This window comes from Neolamprologus multifasciatus, chromosome 18 (genome assembly GCF_963576455.1).
Source record: "Neolamprologus multifasciatus chromosome 18, fNeoMul1.2, whole genome shotgun sequence".
Taxonomy (NCBI): domain Eukaryota; kingdom Metazoa; phylum Chordata; class Actinopteri; order Cichliformes; family Cichlidae; genus Neolamprologus; species Neolamprologus multifasciatus.
The window spans coordinates 25,579,651-25,597,529 of NC_140456.1; the positions used below are offsets into that span (position 1 = coordinate 25,579,651).

The 17,879-nt window shown below is 39.3% G+C and overlaps 2 protein-coding genes and 1 long non-coding RNA gene across 6 annotated transcripts; all 3 read right to left on the reverse strand.

Moving 5' to 3' along the window:
- Positions 1 to 434: 434 nt before the first annotated feature.
- LOC146498097 (parafibromin-like) lies at positions 435 to 8,532 on the reverse strand. 2 transcript variants are annotated; one of them, XM_085141152.1, is made up of 8 exons: positions 2,947 to 3,093; positions 2,672 to 2,724; positions 2,417 to 2,547; positions 1,784 to 1,889; positions 1,540 to 1,609; positions 1,359 to 1,421; positions 1,083 to 1,135; positions 435 to 847 (listed from the first exon to the last, which is right to left on the reverse strand). In XM_085141152.1, the coding sequence occupies exons 1-8, from the start codon at positions 2,975 to 2,977 to the stop codon at positions 779 to 781; spliced, it is 576 nt and encodes a 191-aa protein (XP_084997278.1). In that variant the 5' UTR covers positions 2,978 to 3,093; the 3' UTR covers positions 435 to 778. The 2 variants fall into 2 exon arrangements, with proteins under 2 accessions (XP_084997278.1, XP_084997279.1); XM_085141153.1 differs by lacking the exons at positions 1,784 to 1,889; positions 2,417 to 2,547; positions 2,672 to 2,724; positions 2,947 to 3,093 and adding exons at positions 3,371 to 3,403; positions 7,563 to 7,635; positions 8,177 to 8,532.
- LOC146498098 (uncharacterized) lies at positions 3,603 to 6,944 on the reverse strand. The gene is made up of 2 exons (XR_014870822.1): positions 6,190 to 6,944; positions 3,603 to 5,990 (listed from the first exon to the last, which is right to left on the reverse strand). It is a non-coding gene; the product is annotated as an uncharacterized LOC146498098 (long non-coding RNA).
- A 203-nt stretch (positions 8,533 to 8,735) lies between the features above and the next one.
- On the reverse strand, positions 8,736 to 16,299 carry ro60 (Ro60, Y RNA binding protein). 3 transcript variants are annotated; one of them, XM_085141146.1, is made up of 9 exons: positions 16,170 to 16,299; positions 14,652 to 15,240; positions 14,193 to 14,413; positions 11,995 to 12,141; positions 11,765 to 11,902; positions 11,522 to 11,662; positions 11,135 to 11,251; positions 10,739 to 10,936; positions 8,736 to 10,481 (listed from the first exon to the last, which is right to left on the reverse strand). In XM_085141146.1, the coding sequence occupies exons 1-9, from the start codon at positions 16,170 to 16,172 to the stop codon at positions 10,329 to 10,331; spliced, it is 1,707 nt and encodes a 568-aa protein (XP_084997272.1). In that variant the 5' UTR covers positions 16,173 to 16,299; the 3' UTR covers positions 8,736 to 10,328. The 3 variants fall into 3 exon arrangements, with proteins under 3 accessions (XP_084997272.1, XP_084997273.1, XP_084997274.1); XM_085141147.1 differs by lacking the exon at positions 16,170 to 16,299 and adding an exon at positions 15,603 to 15,968; XM_085141148.1 differs by having other exon boundaries at positions 8,737 to 10,481; positions 10,739 to 10,885; positions 16,170 to 16,298.
- Between the last annotated feature and the right edge of the window lie 1,580 nt (positions 16,300 to 17,879).

Genomic DNA, 17,879 nt, shown 5'->3' on the forward strand with positions numbered 1-17,879 from the left:
ATCCAAGATGTTAATACTTGAAAAAACTTTTCTGATCTAAGAAATCTGTGAAATTAACATAATAAAAAGCAACTCCAAGTTTTACCATTGACTTTGTGTGCTTTGTTTCAGGTTTCTCTTTCATTCAGGGGTGGCTGTAGCTCAGGTGGTAGAGCAGGTCATCTACTGATCGGAAGGTTGGTGGTTCGATTCCTGGCTTCCCCTAGTCTGCATGCCAAATATCCTTGGGCAAGATACTAACCCCAAATTGCTCTCCGATGCATCCATCGGAGTATGAATGTGTGTGAATGTCAGTTAGAAAGCACCTAGGAAAAATGTGCTTGTGTGAATGGGTGTGAATGGGTGAATGCACAAGTTGTATAAGTATAAACAAGTTGCGCTTTGAGTGCTCAGAAGAGTAGAAAAGCGCTATATAAGAACCAGTCCATTTACCATGATGTTAAGTATCTCTACATCAAACTTGCTAACTCATACCGTAGATGCATGTTGAAAACTACAGGTAATCCCCCCGAAGTAAACCTACAGTTGCAAACACCCTATAACTGTGACTCATGCATTGTTCCCCTTAACCTGCCAACCTCTTGCTACAAATGTTGTATTGGTCTTCATATTCTACACTCATTACATTACTCAGGAAAAGTCCCCGAAATCTTATCAGATCAGATCTTGGGCCAAATTACGAATGACACTAAAACTCCAAGGTTGAAGCCAGAGATGGTCAGCAAACTCCGGTCTTCTGTGTCTGAGATGGCAATTCCAATGTAAGTCAGGCCACACATCACCAGCTTTGCACATTGCCTTCTTTATGGTCCTCCAGACGGGCAGCCAGACGCACACGTTCCTCATCCTTGAGGTGAAAGCAGTTTTCACATTATTAGCAAATTACAGGATAAAATGTGATATAATATCAAACATCTTTAACAGTCCAAACTGCAGAAAATTCTAAAAGTTAAGATATTCAGACTTTGTCAATTTCAGTGTCCTGAGTGGGGGGTGGGGGATGTTTGAAGCATTGCATTTCTAATGATACCACACAGAGAACAATATCAGCCACATGTGACATCTGAAGTAACATAATTTACCTCAACTCTTGGTTTTTTGGCTTCAGAAGATGTCTCATCAGCTTCTTTTTTGACTAAAAAAACAATAACAAACAAAAAAGAAACAAAAACAAATTATTTCACAGCACAAAACAAATGCCTTCATACAACCTTCCTTTACTTCACTTATTCAATAAAAATTATTTGGCAGAAATATGACTATTAGCAACAGGACAGTGTATGTGTTATTATTAATATCAGCACTAGCATTTATAAGTAGTAATTCCACATCATGTTGTAAAAATGCTGCTACTTTACCTTGTGTCAGCCTTTGCAGACCTATTTCCATGGGCGCACTTCTGTCGATGCTTGTTGACGTGGCTGCAAATGGACAGAAACAACATTTGAAGCAAATTTTCAGCGAACCAAAACCTGGAATGACAACACCTGTACTAGATGCCACAGAAAGCCCCATTCTCAGCGCCCAAGTGCTACTTACAGCTCTCGCCATTAAGATATGTACGCAAGCCCTTTCGATCAGGTCGTCTGACAGCACGGATGTTCTCTGTCTATAAACAACACACAATCATAAAAGTCAAAACGCTTTGAAGTTAACAAGATGCTGCATGCATGACAAATTGTGGGCTGGAATCAGGATTGTCCTCAAACAACACGTTGGTAAGCAATGAAGGATTGATACTGACAGATTCTGGACTGTTTCATATGAACTCCAGAGCACTTACTGCAGCTCTTTGCACATAGGATGGATGCGGCAGGTGCACATTGTTGAGAAAGAACAAGATAGAGTCCAAGGTATAGTACTCTTTAGGCTGCCCCTCTTTACCAGAACTAAAGATCAAAAGAAGCACAAAACATGTTTTTCTTAAAAAAGCATGCAGGCGTCCAGTTTTACAACTAACAAACTTTAAGTGAATTACTGCGTGATGCACACTTAAGGTGGTTTGATGTGAACCGCATTAAGGCTTCAAGCCAAAGTCACTTTATCAACCACTGTCAACAGTTGTCCTGCTAGATAAAGCACTGCTCCTTGCAACTTCAATTTCTGCGTCACATGCACAAAGTTTGGTTTTTGCACGGTGAAGAAAGACGTTTATAGTCATGACTAAAAGAAAAAACAAACAAACACACAGGTGTTTCAACTTGACTCTTTGGATTTCTGACTCCGTGAAACAACTCTGAACTATGTCCATGATTAATTAGCATTACACAATACTACAAGTTTGGCTTTACCTTTGTTGAGCTAAGTTTAAAGGACATACATTAGCTTTCATGAAAGCAAGTAAAATTGGCTCTATAGTCTATGGAAAAGACCTCCCTGTTGCACTAATAATTAAAAAGGGTGTTTTATGACATACCCTGAGATTATGTAGTTGGTCTTGACATTCTTCGGCCAGGAGAACTCCCCAAATATAACTTCATCTTCTTTAGCAACAATCTCCTTTTTCTGGATGTTATACTGACGAAGAACACTCAACACATCCGCCATCTTCACTTGTATGTATGCAAGGTTTACAAGGTAAACACAGCCATCAAAGGGGGGTTGAAGCATCACATTTCTAATGATACCACACAGAAAAACCACATAAGCCATCTGAAGTAACATAATTTACCTCAACCCTTGGTTTTTTGGCTTCAGAAAATGCCTCATCAGCTTCTCTTTTGACTAAAAAAAAACAAAACCCAACAATAACAAAGAGAAAGGAAACAAAAAAAAAACAACATTATTTCACTGTGTGAAACATCAATTCCTTCACTTATTCAATAGTAAGTATTTGCAAAAATATGACTATTAGCAACAGGACAGTGTATGTGTTATTATTAATATCAGCACTAGCATTTATAAGTAGTAATTCCACATCATGTTGTAAAAATGCTGCTACTTTACCTTGTGTCAGCCTTTGCAGACCTATTTCCATGGGCGCACTTCTGTCGATGCTTGTTGACGTGGCTGCAAATAGACAAAAACAACATTTGAAGCAAATTTTCAGCGAACCAAAACCTGGAATGACAACACCTGTACTAGATGCCACAGAAAGCCCCATTCTCAGCGCCCAAGTGCTACTTACAGCTCTCGCCATTAAGATATGTACGCAAGCCCTTCGATCAGGTCGTCTGACAGCACGGATGTTCTCTGTCTATAAACAACACACAATCATAAAAGTCAAAACGCTTTGAAGTTAACAAGATGCTGCATGCATGACAAATTGTGGGCTGGAATCAGGATTGTCCTCAAACAACACGTTGGTAAGCAATGAAGGATTGATACTGACAGATTCTGGACTGTTTCATATGAACTCCAGAGCACTTACTGCAGCTCTTCGCACATAGGATGGATGCGGCAGGTGTATGGGATCAGAACGATGCCACCTTGAAACGAAACCGAAAAAAATATTGAAACCGAAAAAAAATATTGTCATTGAAATAAATGTACTCAAAAATCTTGTATTGAAACCGAAAAAAAAAATTGATAGTGAAAAACAATTAATTGAAACTGTAATTCTTTTGTTTTCGCTTACAATTTTTTTTTTCGGTTTCAAACCATTTTTCGGTTTCAATCCATTTTTTTTCGGTTTCAAACCATTTTTCAGTTTCAATCCATTTTTCGGTTTCAAACCATTTTTCGGTTTCAAACCATTTTTCAGTTTCAATCTGCTGGCACTGTTTTGGCATCCGGGTGCGCGCTGGGAGGGGGGCGGGGATTCCGGCCCGCATATATTTGCATACATTATAGAGGCCACTAGTGCTGACCAAGCTGCCATCTTTCTCTCTTTCAATGGCTGCTTCAATTTCAGCTTGACCCTCCAAACCGCAAGTAAGTAATCATTTTTTGTCATCTTTCCTTGCTGTCCCACTGGACTGGACATTAGTTTAGTTTTTTTTAGCTACATCTGGTGAAGTTGTGGTAAAGTGCTGGTATTAGCCTATTTGTCGTAGCAAGCTAGCCTGAAGCTAATATTTGCTATATTTAGGTACACCCGTGTCTCCTTAGGAGTTGGAGGCCGGTGTTTTAGGAACGGCACAAGATCTCATCAACAGGCAGTGTTGGGCAGTAACGCAATACATGCACCGGCGTTACGTATTTAAAATACAAAATATGAGTAAATGTATCCATTACTGTTCAATAGGTGATATTGAGAACACAGTTAGTTTGTTGAAATAAATGGATTACATGGCGGTATTTTCCTTTTTCATATGTTAGGCTATGGTCTCTCTATTTTTGGTAATTCCACGCCGGTGGAAACCCAAACAAAATGATTTAATATGAAGGCAATAGCAGAGTGTTAAAGGCATCGCCCTAAACAATGTAGCCTCATGGGCAGTGTAGTCTGTGCTGCAGGGAGAACGGACTGCCATACCCGTTATGTGTCTGTGAGCGAGGGAGGGAGAAAAAGGAAAAGTATGAGCTGTCACTGAGCAGAAACGGGAGCTGGAAGCATGTAAATATAATAATAACCACTGCAGCCAAAAAGAGTGCCCGATGAGCCCAGCTGTAAGAAAGCTGTTAAGACTGGACTGTACACTGTGTTCCTGTTTTCCTCCGAAACAATAAGCAGCCTTTCAACGCCTCTCTCTCGCTAGCAAAGTTGACCCAGACAACAAAGTAAAGCTAGTTTTCAGCTACGAGCCCGACATGATGTATTAGCCAGAGGTCCCTTTACTACGGTTCGGAGCCGCTGACCTGTTTTATATATGCACTGAATAGTTTTCTACACGAGATCGCTGCAAAAAGTGCAGCCTTACCTAATGTCCACCTACTGTTACTCATTTATATTAAGATTTTAACATCTAGTTGGTATTGGTATGGCGAGTAGCCTTCAGTAAGAGTAATAAATCACACAGCAATAGTACATTCATGTAGTTGTAAAGTATTCAGAATACATTACTTCTATAATCTTTGGTGGAATACATTTTAAAATTAACCTTCCCAACACTGTCAACAGGTTAGCACCTCATACCACAGTGCACCAAAAGCAGTCTCATGAGCGCTGGAAAGGACAAGCCCAGAGCCCAAAACAGACAGTGCAGGAGATGACAAGGTTAGTAATTGTATGGTGAAAATTATACTTCTAGTTATCTTGATTGGCAAAAGAAAAGTAAATACAAAATCTGCTTCTCACATATAGGGCATTTCCAAGATTTTTTTTTTCAAAACTAATTCAATTTCTTTCATTACAACTGTCCTGTGCCAGATGTTCTGTTGCCCCACAGTGAGAGGCATCATTTCAGAAACACCAGGAAGACAAACTCATCGCCGGGATCAAGCAGGGCTCGTGATCTTCACCAGCAGCTCCCTCACAAGAAGGATAAACCCAGCATTTCATGAACACTGATGGAGACCTTTGCTTTGTGTAATGTTAGAAGTACTCAGATAATCCTCAGAGGCTCTGGACTTTTACATAATATCATAGCTTTAAGTCCTGTAGAAAGTTAAATATATGTTGTGCTCTCTGGTTACTCTGGTATGAATGACTCTGAACTACTTTATGATAAATAACACACTATTGTCAAAAAACAGTGAAAGAATTCCTGATCAAGTTTTTAGTTCAAATACAAGTAACAACCTTTGACTTTAATCAGGTTTTATTTAATTGTGTCAGAGAAAACATCATGTGCCCTTCATGTAGCTGAGTACATTCAGTGTTTAAAACAGAAGTTGTGCAGGTCTGAGATCAGCAGTTTTCTGAAACACCAAACTGAGGTACTGTTAATGCTGATGTATAGTGACACAGTTACATGAGTGATTAATCCTTTTGACTTTGTCTTTAAATTTATCAATAAAACAGCTGCAGCTTTCACTGACAGCACATGTGGTACTTTAACCTTTGTACTGTTTTCTTCAGTTAATTTTGGAGTTACTACAAAGATCGAAGATATAAGATCTGTCTGCTGTCACTGGGTGGTGCTGAGGTCTGAATCTGAGGACGGCTCCTGTAATCACAAACAGAACAGAATCATCACAAACTGAAATATAAAGATTATCTCTCAAATCTGAAATAGAGCTGATCCTTCTGTCCTCACACACTCGGGATCTGAAGTTGTCCAGTCCTACAGTTCTGCCGACAGCTGTTTATTTTTTATTTGTTTTAAAGGCCTTATATACTAACACATTTTCTAATATCATGTTTACCTTTGAGTTGTTGATGCTTTATAAATGGACATCTGCAAAGATGAGATGATGGAGCAGGTTTCAGTCAAGGTTCAGTCTGCTGCTGCATCCTGGTCACAACATACAGAGGTGTTATCAGCTCAGTATTGAACAAGAAATATTAATGTTTCAAATTATTTGTCCTAAAGGATGCAAGCTGTACAGAGTACTGCACATGTGACTTTGTGAACATAATTCATTAAAAATAATTAGGACAGTTTTTTAACCTGAATATTTGTAACAAGCTGAGTAAAAAAAAATGCTAAAAAAATAATCAGAGGAAAAATGTAACATTTTAACTTAAGCTGACAAGCGGAAGTAGCTGGTTTCAGTACATAAGTATAGGGCTTTGCTATTTAATTCGTAGCTATTGACTAATGAGGGGTTACTGAAGTTCCAGGTTTTTAAAAGTTGGCGTTAATGTCGTTCCACATGTGGAAAGCGACAGAAAACATGCTGCTGTTTGCACATATTTAATAATCAGCTCTGCACAGGAGCAGAAGCAGAGTCCAGCCTGTTGCTCTTACAGTATAATACTCATATAAAAGTACAGTAACCGTGGTTAGTCACTGAGCAGCCTGGTGCGTTTCTCTTGATTTCTTTAGTCAGGGTAAATTCATTCACCTGCACGGGTTAGCTAAACGAACTTTACAAAACAAGTTTCCCCAACAGCCAAGTGCTCATCTTAGCTAGCTAGGTCCGTAGCTAAATTACGGATTAGTTTACAAACACATTTAACTTACCAAAAATAGTGCGGTGGGGTCTCAGGTCCTCCTGTCCGGTAGTCCAATTTACTGAAGAAGAATTTACCTCAGGCTGTCACTTTGAAATAGTCGGTAATGTAAACGCTGGACCTCTCAGCATCTGCCATTCCCGAACAGACACGTGCAAGTTTGTCCGTGACCGCAGCCGCGTCGTCAGTGTTTTCTCCAGTCATTGGTCAGCATTATAATATATGCAAATACATGCGGGTCGGAATCCCCGCCCCCCCAGCGCGCCCCCGGACGCCAAAACAGTGCCAGCGGAGTGAAACTGAAAAATGGATTGAAACCGAAAAGTGGATTGAAACCGAAAAATGGTTTGAAACCGAAAAAAAATGGATTGAAACCGAAAAAAATGGTTTGAAACCGAAAAATGGTTTGAAACCGAAAAAAAATGGTTTGAAACTGAAAAAAAAAATTGTAAGTGAAAACAAAAAAATTACAGTTTCAATTAATTGTTTTTCACTATCAAATTTTTTTTTCGGTTTCAATACAAGATTTTTCAGTACATTTATTTCAGTTACAATATTTTTTTTCGGTTTCAATATTTTTTTCGGTTTCGTTTCAAGGTGGCATCGTTCTGATTCCATACAGGTGCACATTGTTGAGAAAGAACAAGATAGAGTCCAAGGTATAGTACTCTTTGGGCTGCCCCCCTTTACCAGAACTAAAGATCAAAAGAAGCACAAAACATTTATTTTATTTTTTTTAAAAAGCATGCAGGCGTCCAGTTTTACAACTAACAAACTTTAAGTGAATTACTGCGTGATGCACACTTAAGGTGGTTTGATGTGAACCGCATTAAGGCTTCAAGCCAAAGTCACTTTATCAACCACTGTCAACAGTTCTCCTGCTAGCTAAAGCACTGCTCCTTGCAACTTTAATTTCTGCGTCACATGCACAAAGTTTGGTTTTTGCACGGTGAAGAAAGACGTTTATAGTCATGACTGTAGTGACTAAAAGAAAAAAACAAACATACACAGGTGTTGCAACTCGACTTTTTGGATTTCTGACTCCGTGAAACAACTCTGAGCTACGTCCATGATTAATTAGCATTACACAACACTACAAGTTTGGCTTTACCTCTCTCGAGCTAAGTTTAAAGGACATACATTAGCTTTCATGAGAGCTAGTAAAATTGGCTCGATAGTTTATGGAAAAGACCTCCCTGTTGCACTAATAATTAAAAAGGGTGTTTTATGACATACCCCCAGATTATGTAGTTGGTCTTGACATTCTTCGGCCAGGAGAACTCCCCAAATATAACAATCTCCTTTTTCTGGATGTTATACTGACGAAGAACACTCAACACATCCGCCATCTTCACTTGTATGTGTGTAGTGTGTTTGCGAGGCCCCTAGTTATCAACATCGTGCGGCGTCTCTAGATGCCTGATCTTGACCCGCTTTAACCTCCTAGGACCTGGCGTCCACATATGTGGACATCACATTTTGGGGTATTTAGACCAAAATATTCAATTTTGCTCTAGAAGGGCCTGATATCCACTTACGAGGACATAATACTGCTACTGTTCTATCAAATTTTTAAATGAATATCCTCATATGTGGCTCTTATTTTTCTTAAAAACAAAAATAAGGTAAAATAAAATCTGGTAATTCTTTGTTTTTACATTCATTGGGCCCCAATATGCCCAAATATCAAAGATGCATGCCGTGGAAGAGTTCGGTTCTTAGGAGGTTAAACTGTAAACTTTACTTTGATCACAGTGATGTATCAGTTCAACAACTCAGGCAATTATTGGTAAAATGAAAGCGCATTTCCAGAGCAGCAAGTTGTTTATTAGGAAGGGCTTTACATCGCTGCTACAGTAGGTACATGTTAAGCAGGACAGATACAACAGAATGGTTGTGAAACACTTGAGAACGACCAAATCTCATGTCCATCTCCTAAAACGCTGTGTCAACAGTCATGTTATAAATACTTTATATGTTGACCAAAAAGACTGTGGATGTTGCTTTAAAATTAAAAATGAAAACATCAGCATGTTGGGACAAACATCCTTCACAGTTACATGGTCAGTGTGTGTTTTTCTTTTAATTTTATGAAGACTAAATTACACCGTGATAAGTAAAGCTTACTGAATATTCTCAGTAATTATTACTGTTGACTAAAACGAAAAGCACCACTGTAATCATTTGTTTACATTTCCTCAAAAATTAACAGGCCCTGTCTCTAAAACTCTAAGCTGTGCACGTTTATTCTGTGTCTGGAGAAATATAAAACGTATTTTAAATTGACCATTACAGGTTTTATAAAAGTACATTCAAATAATTTTCACAATAATTCATTCATATCAAGTTTTCTGGAAAGGTAGCAGTTTTCTGTTCTTGCAGAACGAACAATGTCACATTAAAGATAAGGTAACGGGTATCAGAGAGCTATGATTGGTCCTTTCCAGATACTTTATTACAGTAAAATGTAATTTCTGATGCATAGAATTCAGACTGAAACAAACTTTTCAAAAAAAACAAAAACAAAAACCAAACATTGGCATTAGTGTGGTGTTAAAACTGAATCCAAATTTACTTTATAAAAAGTGTCACCACATTTGTTTTAAAGTATAATCTCACGAGAAGAAAACAGAAAACTCAGCTTTAAAACAATAAACTGGGCTCAGGGTCAAACAAATGTTAGAACAACTAAAATTTGTGGCTAAGCTAAAGCAAAGACTGTGTAAAAGGAATCCAAGATGTTAATACTTGAAAAAAAACTTCTGCTCTAAGAAATCTGTGAAATTAACACAATAAAAAGCAACTCCAAGTTTTACCATTGACTTTGTGTGCTTTGTTTCAGGTTTCTCTTTCATTGATGTTAAGTATCTCTACATCAAACTTGCTAACTCATACCATAGATGCATATTGAAAACTACAGGTAATCCCCCCGAAGTAAACCTACAGTTGCAAACACCTTATAACTGTGACTCATGCATTGTTCCCCTTAACCTGCTAACCTCTTGCTACAAATGTTGAATTGGTTAATTTTCCCCCCACTTAAATCACGATCCATCAAAATCCACCAAAGTACTGAACAGCTGATCATATAGAGACTCTTAAAAACATAATATGCAAACACATACCATGTCTTAATCACTTCCTATTCAATTTTCACAAAATATAGATGCATTTTACATTTCCAAAGTGTTGTCCAGCCCGCTGGACACTTTGTCAACTGAATGGTGAGCAAGAGAAAACAAAGAAAAACTGGAATTGAAATTGTCAGCATCTTTTGGATTAGTGCTGTTTTGGGACACTCTACATGCTAAATGAGCCTCATTGGTCCACTCTTTGCCTTCATATTCTACACTCATTACATTACTCAAGAAAAGTTCCCGAAATCTTATCAGATCAGATCTTGGGCCAAATTACGAATGACACTAAAAGCTCCAAGGTCGAAGCCAGAGATGGTCAGCAAACCCCGGTCTTCTGTGTCTCCGATGGAAATTCCAGTGTTAGTCAGGTCACACATCACCAGCTTCGAATTAGCTCCTGATGTCTGTTGAGAATATACACAAACCATGTTTATTGTAAAAATGTTACATTTGTCATCGTTACTTAGTACATATTTTAAGTAACCTTTTAGATAAAGGAGTTTAAAGGAGAACTTATAATGCTGTAAAATTAACTGTGCCCTGTCAGCCATCTATGGAACATCCCGTTAATCTTTGCTTGGTATTGTATATGTTCAAAAACAATCTCTACCACACAAGGCCATTATTTAATTCAACTCCAGATGTGAAAAAACAAACATACTTCTCTGTGCTTCTTCAGAGACTCCACCGGGCTGGCAGTAAGCATCCACAGTGGGTTGTTGCTCAAAGTGACGAACACATCTACAGCTTTCCTGTTCTCCGTGGCCCATTGAATGGGAACGCTGCAGTCTCTGCTCTCACTCTGGAACTGCAACATAAAGGCACTACCTGATGGCCGTGCACCCCTTTCTCTCGTGCTCTATGTGAGAGGACAATAAACAGGTGATAGATGGGCTAACCAGCACTGCTTTGCAGTACTTTGATGTGAAGGTGGAAGAAGAAGAAAAAACTGCCTCTAGTTGCTCGTCTGCAACAAATATTGTATTGTATATTCCTGAAAGGAACTGGTCAGTCACTCGTATTATCTCTTCACCTTTAATGTTCTGTAAAGCCTTACCTTAACCAGTTCATCGGTTGCTTCTTTGAGAGTCATATCAGCAGAAATAGAGAATGGTACCATAGCCTCTTCAGAGTAGACAAGCACATGTGTGTCAGCCTCCGTCCTTGCAAAAATCTGTGTCAAAGCCAAGGTCAAAAGAAAGCCATTTAGTTACCCTGACTAAAATGCCTTTATCCTGCATGCACATTCACACACAGTACACCACTGTTAGGGCCTATGCGCTAACATACTGAGAAAGGCATTTTCAGGGAATTCACAGTATGCGTCAACAGTCCCACACCATCACCCGGGATCTCTCTAAAGATGGGGCAGCCTGAGCCCTGTTTGAAGATGCAGCTGTTCCAACTAACCAGACAGCATCATCTGGCTGTAGTACAGTCTTACCATGGCAATAGCGGCTGCAGCAGCAGCAGTGCTGATCGACGTTCCTGGGACAGTGCTGATCGACGTTCCTGGGACAATGCTGCTCGGTGACCCGCTCATATCTACTGCCACAACAAAGCATTTACCCACAGGCTCCACATTCTGAGGACAGAGTCACAGCAGAACAGGACATTCATGTTAAACAACTGCTGCTGACATCTTCTGCAACGACTGGAGAAAGTTTTGAAAATTACAACAACATACCATAAAGCTCTTGTAAAAGGCAGAGTCCATAGCTTTAAGGATGTTGCGGTCTGCTTCCCATTTCGGTTTACCCTGATAGCCATGGCCTTTTTTGTAGTTTTCTGTAGCCAAAAGTATACTGAAAGGGTGGATCTTTGCCTGGTGATTTTAGGAGACATTTAATTCCTAAATATTGACGTCTGCATAATTAAAAACAAAATAACATTTCTGGTAGAAGTTGTGAGCCTTACCTGTTTTAGTGCCGTCTCACTTTGAATTCTGTCACATAAAAACTGTGTTTCTGAGCTTCCCGGTTCAAGAACTTTGCCAGATGTCAGCCTACCTAACATCTTTACCACCGAATGGAGAGGCATTTCCTTCAGCAAAGCGCTCCATACCTGCAGAAAACAACCACCACACATCCTGTTAGATGTAGAAAAATACATTTCCACATTCTTTACATTAGGCTTCAGTCTACCTGAACATTACAGTTTTACAGATAAGAAATGTTTTGATTTTTTCCCCCTCCAGGGAACACTTTTACGCAGTGAGCAGGAACTTACAAGGGGCTCACCCCAACCCCCAAAAACTGGGGGAAAAAAAAAAAAAAAAAAGTCCTAGCAGTTCAGGAAGTGAGATAGTAAAGATCATTTATGGTATTTGGTGTTTAGGTAGTAAACAAGAAAGCAATTACTTTTTAAACCAGGGATGTTTAACTTATTTTATATCAGGGGCCAGATAAACAGAACTTTAATCTTAAGTGGGCCAGACCTAGGAAAGTCCCCTTTCTTTCTGTCAGTGTAACTCCGTGTAGCTGCACATTTAATCCCTCCAATATTTCAATATAAATAAAGAGGTGCAATTTCAACATGATAAAGACATTCTGGTAGCTCATTTACCAGACTGTCCTGTAATTATAAAGCAGTTTTTGTTGTTTTATTTATTTTACTGTGGACACACTGTAAAAAACAGGAATTCCTTTTATCAGTACTGAAAACCCAAAAAGAAAAAAGGAACTTTTCTGTTCATTTAATAATCTGATGTAGTATGTAAGACTGTGAGTAGGAGGACTTCATCAGCAGGACAAGCTGTAAAATTTATGAAAACACAGGTTTAAGTCCAGTGGGTCAAAGACATCCAGTGGGCCGGATTGGACTTTTTGCCAGGCTCTTCCAGGGCCTCGAGCCTTATGTTTGACACCCCTGTTCTAAATGCTTTGTTTGAATTAAAGATGCAATTTTCTTTTCTTTCTTTTTTTTTCGTGTGAACTGCAGAGGGAGATTTTTGCTGATTACAAGCTTCTGAGAACTAAAAAGAATAAACTTTTCCATCATTTGTGCTGCTACTGGACTGGTTCTTTTATAGCGCTTTTCTACTCATCTGAGCACTCAAAGCGCTTTACACAACTTGTGCATTCACCCATTCACACATGTTCGCACAAGCACATCATTCTAAGTGTTTTATAGCTAACATTCACACACATTCATACTCCGATGGATGCATCAGAGAGCAATTTTGGGTTAGTATCTTGCCCAAGGATATTTGGCATATAGACTAGGGGAAGCCAGGAATCGAACCACCAACCTTCCGATCAGTGGATGACCTGCTCTACCACCTGAGCTACAACTGGAAGGAGGTACAGATTAAAATCTAAACTGAAAATAAATTGCTGTACACCCCCATTTACATGGCATATTTTACTTTACCAAACAACAGCAGGTACAATATATTTATATAACAAAACTATATGAGTTGCTTTCATTACCCAGTTTGTTTTGAACTTCACAAGCCCTATCTGTTTTTCACTTGCCTTCATAATTTTCCTCATAATCGTTTTCAAGCTTTGACTGCTCATACAGACGCTGCTAGCTTGTACCTTCTCCGAGTTCTGTATTCCTTTAGCCACTTTGCCTTTTCAAGCTTCGTATGTTCAGCTGGGTCAAAGTGATTTAAGTGATTAGATTTGTTGTTAAACATTTTTGTGGTCATCTCCCCGTGGTTTTCTGCGTTGGACACTGGTCTAGTCACTCAGTGTGAGCAGTTTCCCCACTTGTCAAACTGTGGTTATGAGTGTGCGCTGCTTTACGTGTTCTCAGCCCAGTCAGTCACCAGTTTGGGCTGAGAACACTGAAAATATTCCCATTTCGTGTGCATTTCTAATTTTAATAAGATCCCAAGTGTAAAAACTGAATTCATCTCATCAATTATCACTACGGTCTATGTTATAAACAACAACCAGGCCTGTCTACGTGTCATCCTGTGTACGTGTCCCACCAGCTTTAATAACCCTAATTCCAGAAAAAGTAATTGATCTTTCGGAAACTGCTAATTACTACTTACTACAGTATCATGGTGCATAAAAACTACAGAAGTGCTTAATAATAAAACAAGCGAGCACAAAAAACAAAAAGCATCTTGGAAAAAAAAAAAAAAGATTTAACAGACTCGCCTGTTTATACTTCAGATGCTCGGTCAGCAGCTGTTCCCTCTCAAGCTTGTGTTCCTCTATTAAAGTGACGACCTCAGTTTCATCCCGACTGTGCTTTACCTTTTCCACCACTTCAAGATATGAAAGCACCCTGATAACCTCTTCGGCGTTCTCTTTGTTTTCATGAGCAACCTGGACCTCTTTCCACCCTTTTGTTACATATTTGCTGATCAAGGCAATAGCTGAAAACACAAAGAGAAGGGTGTTGCATGTTAGCACTGACTAAAGTGAAACAAAATAAAAACTTACACTGTACTGATTAAAATTCAGCATGGGGAGTTTATAAATATGCACATATATGCTCAGAACAGAGAACATCCAATAAACCCCCAAAGAAGAAAGTTGGATAACTGCAGACATTTATTCAACTCATTACTAATAACATTTTGCAGGCTAAATGACGTTTGTCTCTATACTTACCATCTCTAGCTGGTTTAGTGTGGGAGAGTCTGAGCAGATCCTGGTGTGACCAGCCCTCTCTCTGCTTACATTTGGTCACTGCAGCAGCTAGACTCATGGCATCTTGCTCATTGTACCAATCAGACAGTGCTCTCCTCAGGGCACGCCCCCATATCCCACGTTTCATGTGCTCTTTTAATTCCTTCTTGTACTTGATGAAAGAAAACAGATGGGCAGGCTCACGACAAACATCCTTCAGGGCTTTGAACGCTGCCTGTTTGGTGTTCACATCTAGGTTTTGGGAGCACAAAGCCAAGGCAAAAATGGAGGGCTCTAGTCTGACAGCTCGCCCATCCTGAGCGAACCTTTTTATTTCCTCCAACACCTCAGCGCCTCGTTTCTCCTCCAGCATGGACTGCAGGGCTCCAGTGTTCTCCACTCTGATGCGACCATTCTCTCTGGTACTGTACAAGTCTCCCTCTGAGCCATAGCAGAGGAAGCGACAAAGCTTGGCCTTGTCACTGATCTCCCATGAACCACCACCTGTTGAGTTCAGGGTATGGTTGCTAGTGGTACTTCCTGATAGCTCCATTGAAACACTTGAGGTGTCCTGAAACAGATTGCAGTAAAACGAAGCAATTCTAAACTTTATAATGAAATGGCACTGTAATTTGATTGTGGTATTTTATCTTATAGTATAGTGGAATTGAAATAAAAGCTAACTACTAACACTAATGGGACGTAAAGCGTCCCCAGTGTTAATCAAACCATGGTTCGGATTTGACAGGATTGCGCAAGCGTTAATAAACCACCCAGCGTTTGCTAAGGTGGCGCTTAGCACACCTTACTTTGAACATAAATTATCCAGCTACGTTGTTAAAATGCACATTAAAATGTTTGAGTCCCTGCAACAACCTCTCCAGTTCAAGGCCAGCCATGAAAATGTTAACTTCGCAAGCAAACATGACTTACTCATTGCCTCAGAGCGCTGTCAGAAATAGCTTAAAGCCGATTACAGAAGACGATCATACGCATAAGACAGAGAAGACACGCTGGTCTGTTAACAGGAGATAGTACGAGAAGTTAACCGCACGTCATTTTAAGTTAGCTGCGGAATGAGCTAGTCAGCCTTAGCTAACACTCCCGGTAAAGATTCGTTTGCTAAGTTAACTAGTTAAGCTAGCAAAGAAGGGCGGTCTGGGCAAGGTGAATTAAGTTATGCGGTTTTAATCATTTAACAATAAAGTTAGGAATATGACAAGTCATGTAGCAACTCATAGCCAGACCAAGTCTCCTCAGTTTCCCCAGCCGTGACTTGGCTGCATAGTAATGATATTAATGTTAGCCGTCAGCACAAAACTATCAACTCCCCAATCTGAGCTCCTCTTGGGCTGGGACACCGGAAAGCACTTTGATACAGCTAGTCCAGGATGAGCAGCTGGCTACTAACATACGCTAACCCTAACAAAACTGTGTTGGTTTTACTCAACACATATACTGTTTGCGAGTTGAAATAACACGACATAGATATCCACTTACCATCAGGTATGTACACAGTGCTCAGGTTTTTTGGGTTGTTTTTTTTGTTTTTTTTTAAAATGTAGCTAGATGTGGAAAGGCCTCCCCGCTGACCGTCAGTGAGATAACAGGGCGGTGCCGCGGTGGATGCCGGGATATGGAGTAAAATCACACAGGCACGTTCACCCAGGGTTCTCTCGCTTTCTCTCCGTACGTTCACATTCACTTTTTTTAGTGGTTCACAATCCACTGAAAAAGACTTGAGCCACCTTTCATTTTTCTATATTTTTGCCAGTAAAACGGGAAATAAGTGCAGTGATTTATTGAAACATGCGCAAACATAGGTGGGAATACACATGTACATATGTACAGTAAAAGGCAAAAACTATTCTATTGAGCTTCAAAATCAATATTTGGTATGACCATCTTTATTTTTCAGCACAGCCTGAACTCTCTTTTACAAGTTTGTAATTTTTTCTTTAATGTCTTTAGGAGTAGTTCTCCAGGCTCCAGGTTGGTTCCAGCCCCAAACTGTGACAGACACCATGGTTATTGGATGGGTATAAAAACTGTTGTACCTTTCTTCTAACCTCCTCCGTACATACTTACATTGATTTAAATCAAAAACTTTTGAATCATCAATCCATAAGACCTGTTTCAACAGGCTTTAAGCCCAGCGTTCTGATGAAATTTGACATAGCTCAGCTTTTTCTCCTTGTTTCAAATCTTCTTTCAGGCTGTTAGGAAATGGTATGGCAATTTTTAATAGTTTCAGGTAGAATAAATGGGAACAAAGGGCTGTCCTTGTCACTCCTGTTCACAATTTTTATGGACAGAATTTCTAGGCATAGCCAGATGGCAGAAAGCCTCCACTTTGTTGGCCTCAGAATAGCTTTCTGCTTTTTGCAGATGATGTGGTTCCCTTGACTTCATCAGGTGGTGGCCTCCAGCTCGCACTTGAAAGGTTTGCAGCCCAATGTGAAGCAGCAGGAACGAGAATCAGCACCTCCAAGCCTGAGGCCAAAAAGAGTGGAGTGCTTTTGTTTTGTTCAGTCTATCATTATAAAATGGCACAAGGAATAAATCATACGTTTGGATGATTTTAATTTCCATCAGATGAGAAGAATGCTATTAAAACATATAGCCAATCTTCCAGATAGATTTACCATCACATATTTTCACTTTTCAAAAAGCAAACATACTTTCTTCCATTAATTCCAAATTGACCTTCAATGTATCCAAAAGGGCCACAGAAACGAGACACTTTTCCAACTTTCCAAACTTGTTCTATTCTAGGCTTAAGGCATTTTCTTTCCTTCCCATTGTCTCTTGGTAACATTTCTGCAAATCCGATACCTTTCACCCTGCAGATATTTCTTTTTTTAATTTATATTTCACCTGTTTGTGTGTGACAGAAACGATGACATGTTTTTGCTTTTCGTGCACCTTCCCTCCCGTTCCCTGCACATCTACTGCTAATATATATTGTTAATATAAATATATTAATAGTATATTGTTTATATTTTAAAATGTTATATTTTTTCTGTAATACTAATCTGTATATGGAGAAGGTGTTTGACTATCTGTTAATTATCTAGTATCTCATCAATTATCTACAAATTTAGTAACAATCTAGTAACCAAATTATATATTAAAAACCTGAATATTTTCACAGCGGATGGCAAAAATGTACTTGTTTTTCACTTTTATATTTAGTTTGTACAAAGCAAG

Bases quoted from the DNA above. Each gene is read 5' to 3' on its own strand.
- ro60 (XM_085141146.1), bottom strand. The intron at 11,252-11,521 runs GTAAGACTGTAC...GCTTTGACACAG, and splicing joins CTGCAGCCGCTATTGCCATG to ATTTTTGCAAGGACGGAGGC. The intron at 10,937-11,134 runs GTAAGGCTTTAC...CCTCTCACATAG, and splicing joins CAACCGATGAACTGGTTAAG to AGCACGAGAGAAAGGGGTGC.
- LOC146498097 (XM_085141152.1), bottom strand. From the start codon at position 2,977: ATGGAAATAGGTCTGCAAAGGCTGACACAAG. The intron at 1,610-1,783 runs GTAAGTGCTCTG...TGTTGTTTATAG, and splicing joins CCTATGTGCAAAGAGCTGCA to ACAGAGAACATCCGTGCTGT. The intron at 848-1,082 runs GTAAATTATGTT...TTTCACCTCAAG, and splicing joins CCAAAAAACCAAGAGTTGAG to GATGAGGAACGTGTGCGTCT.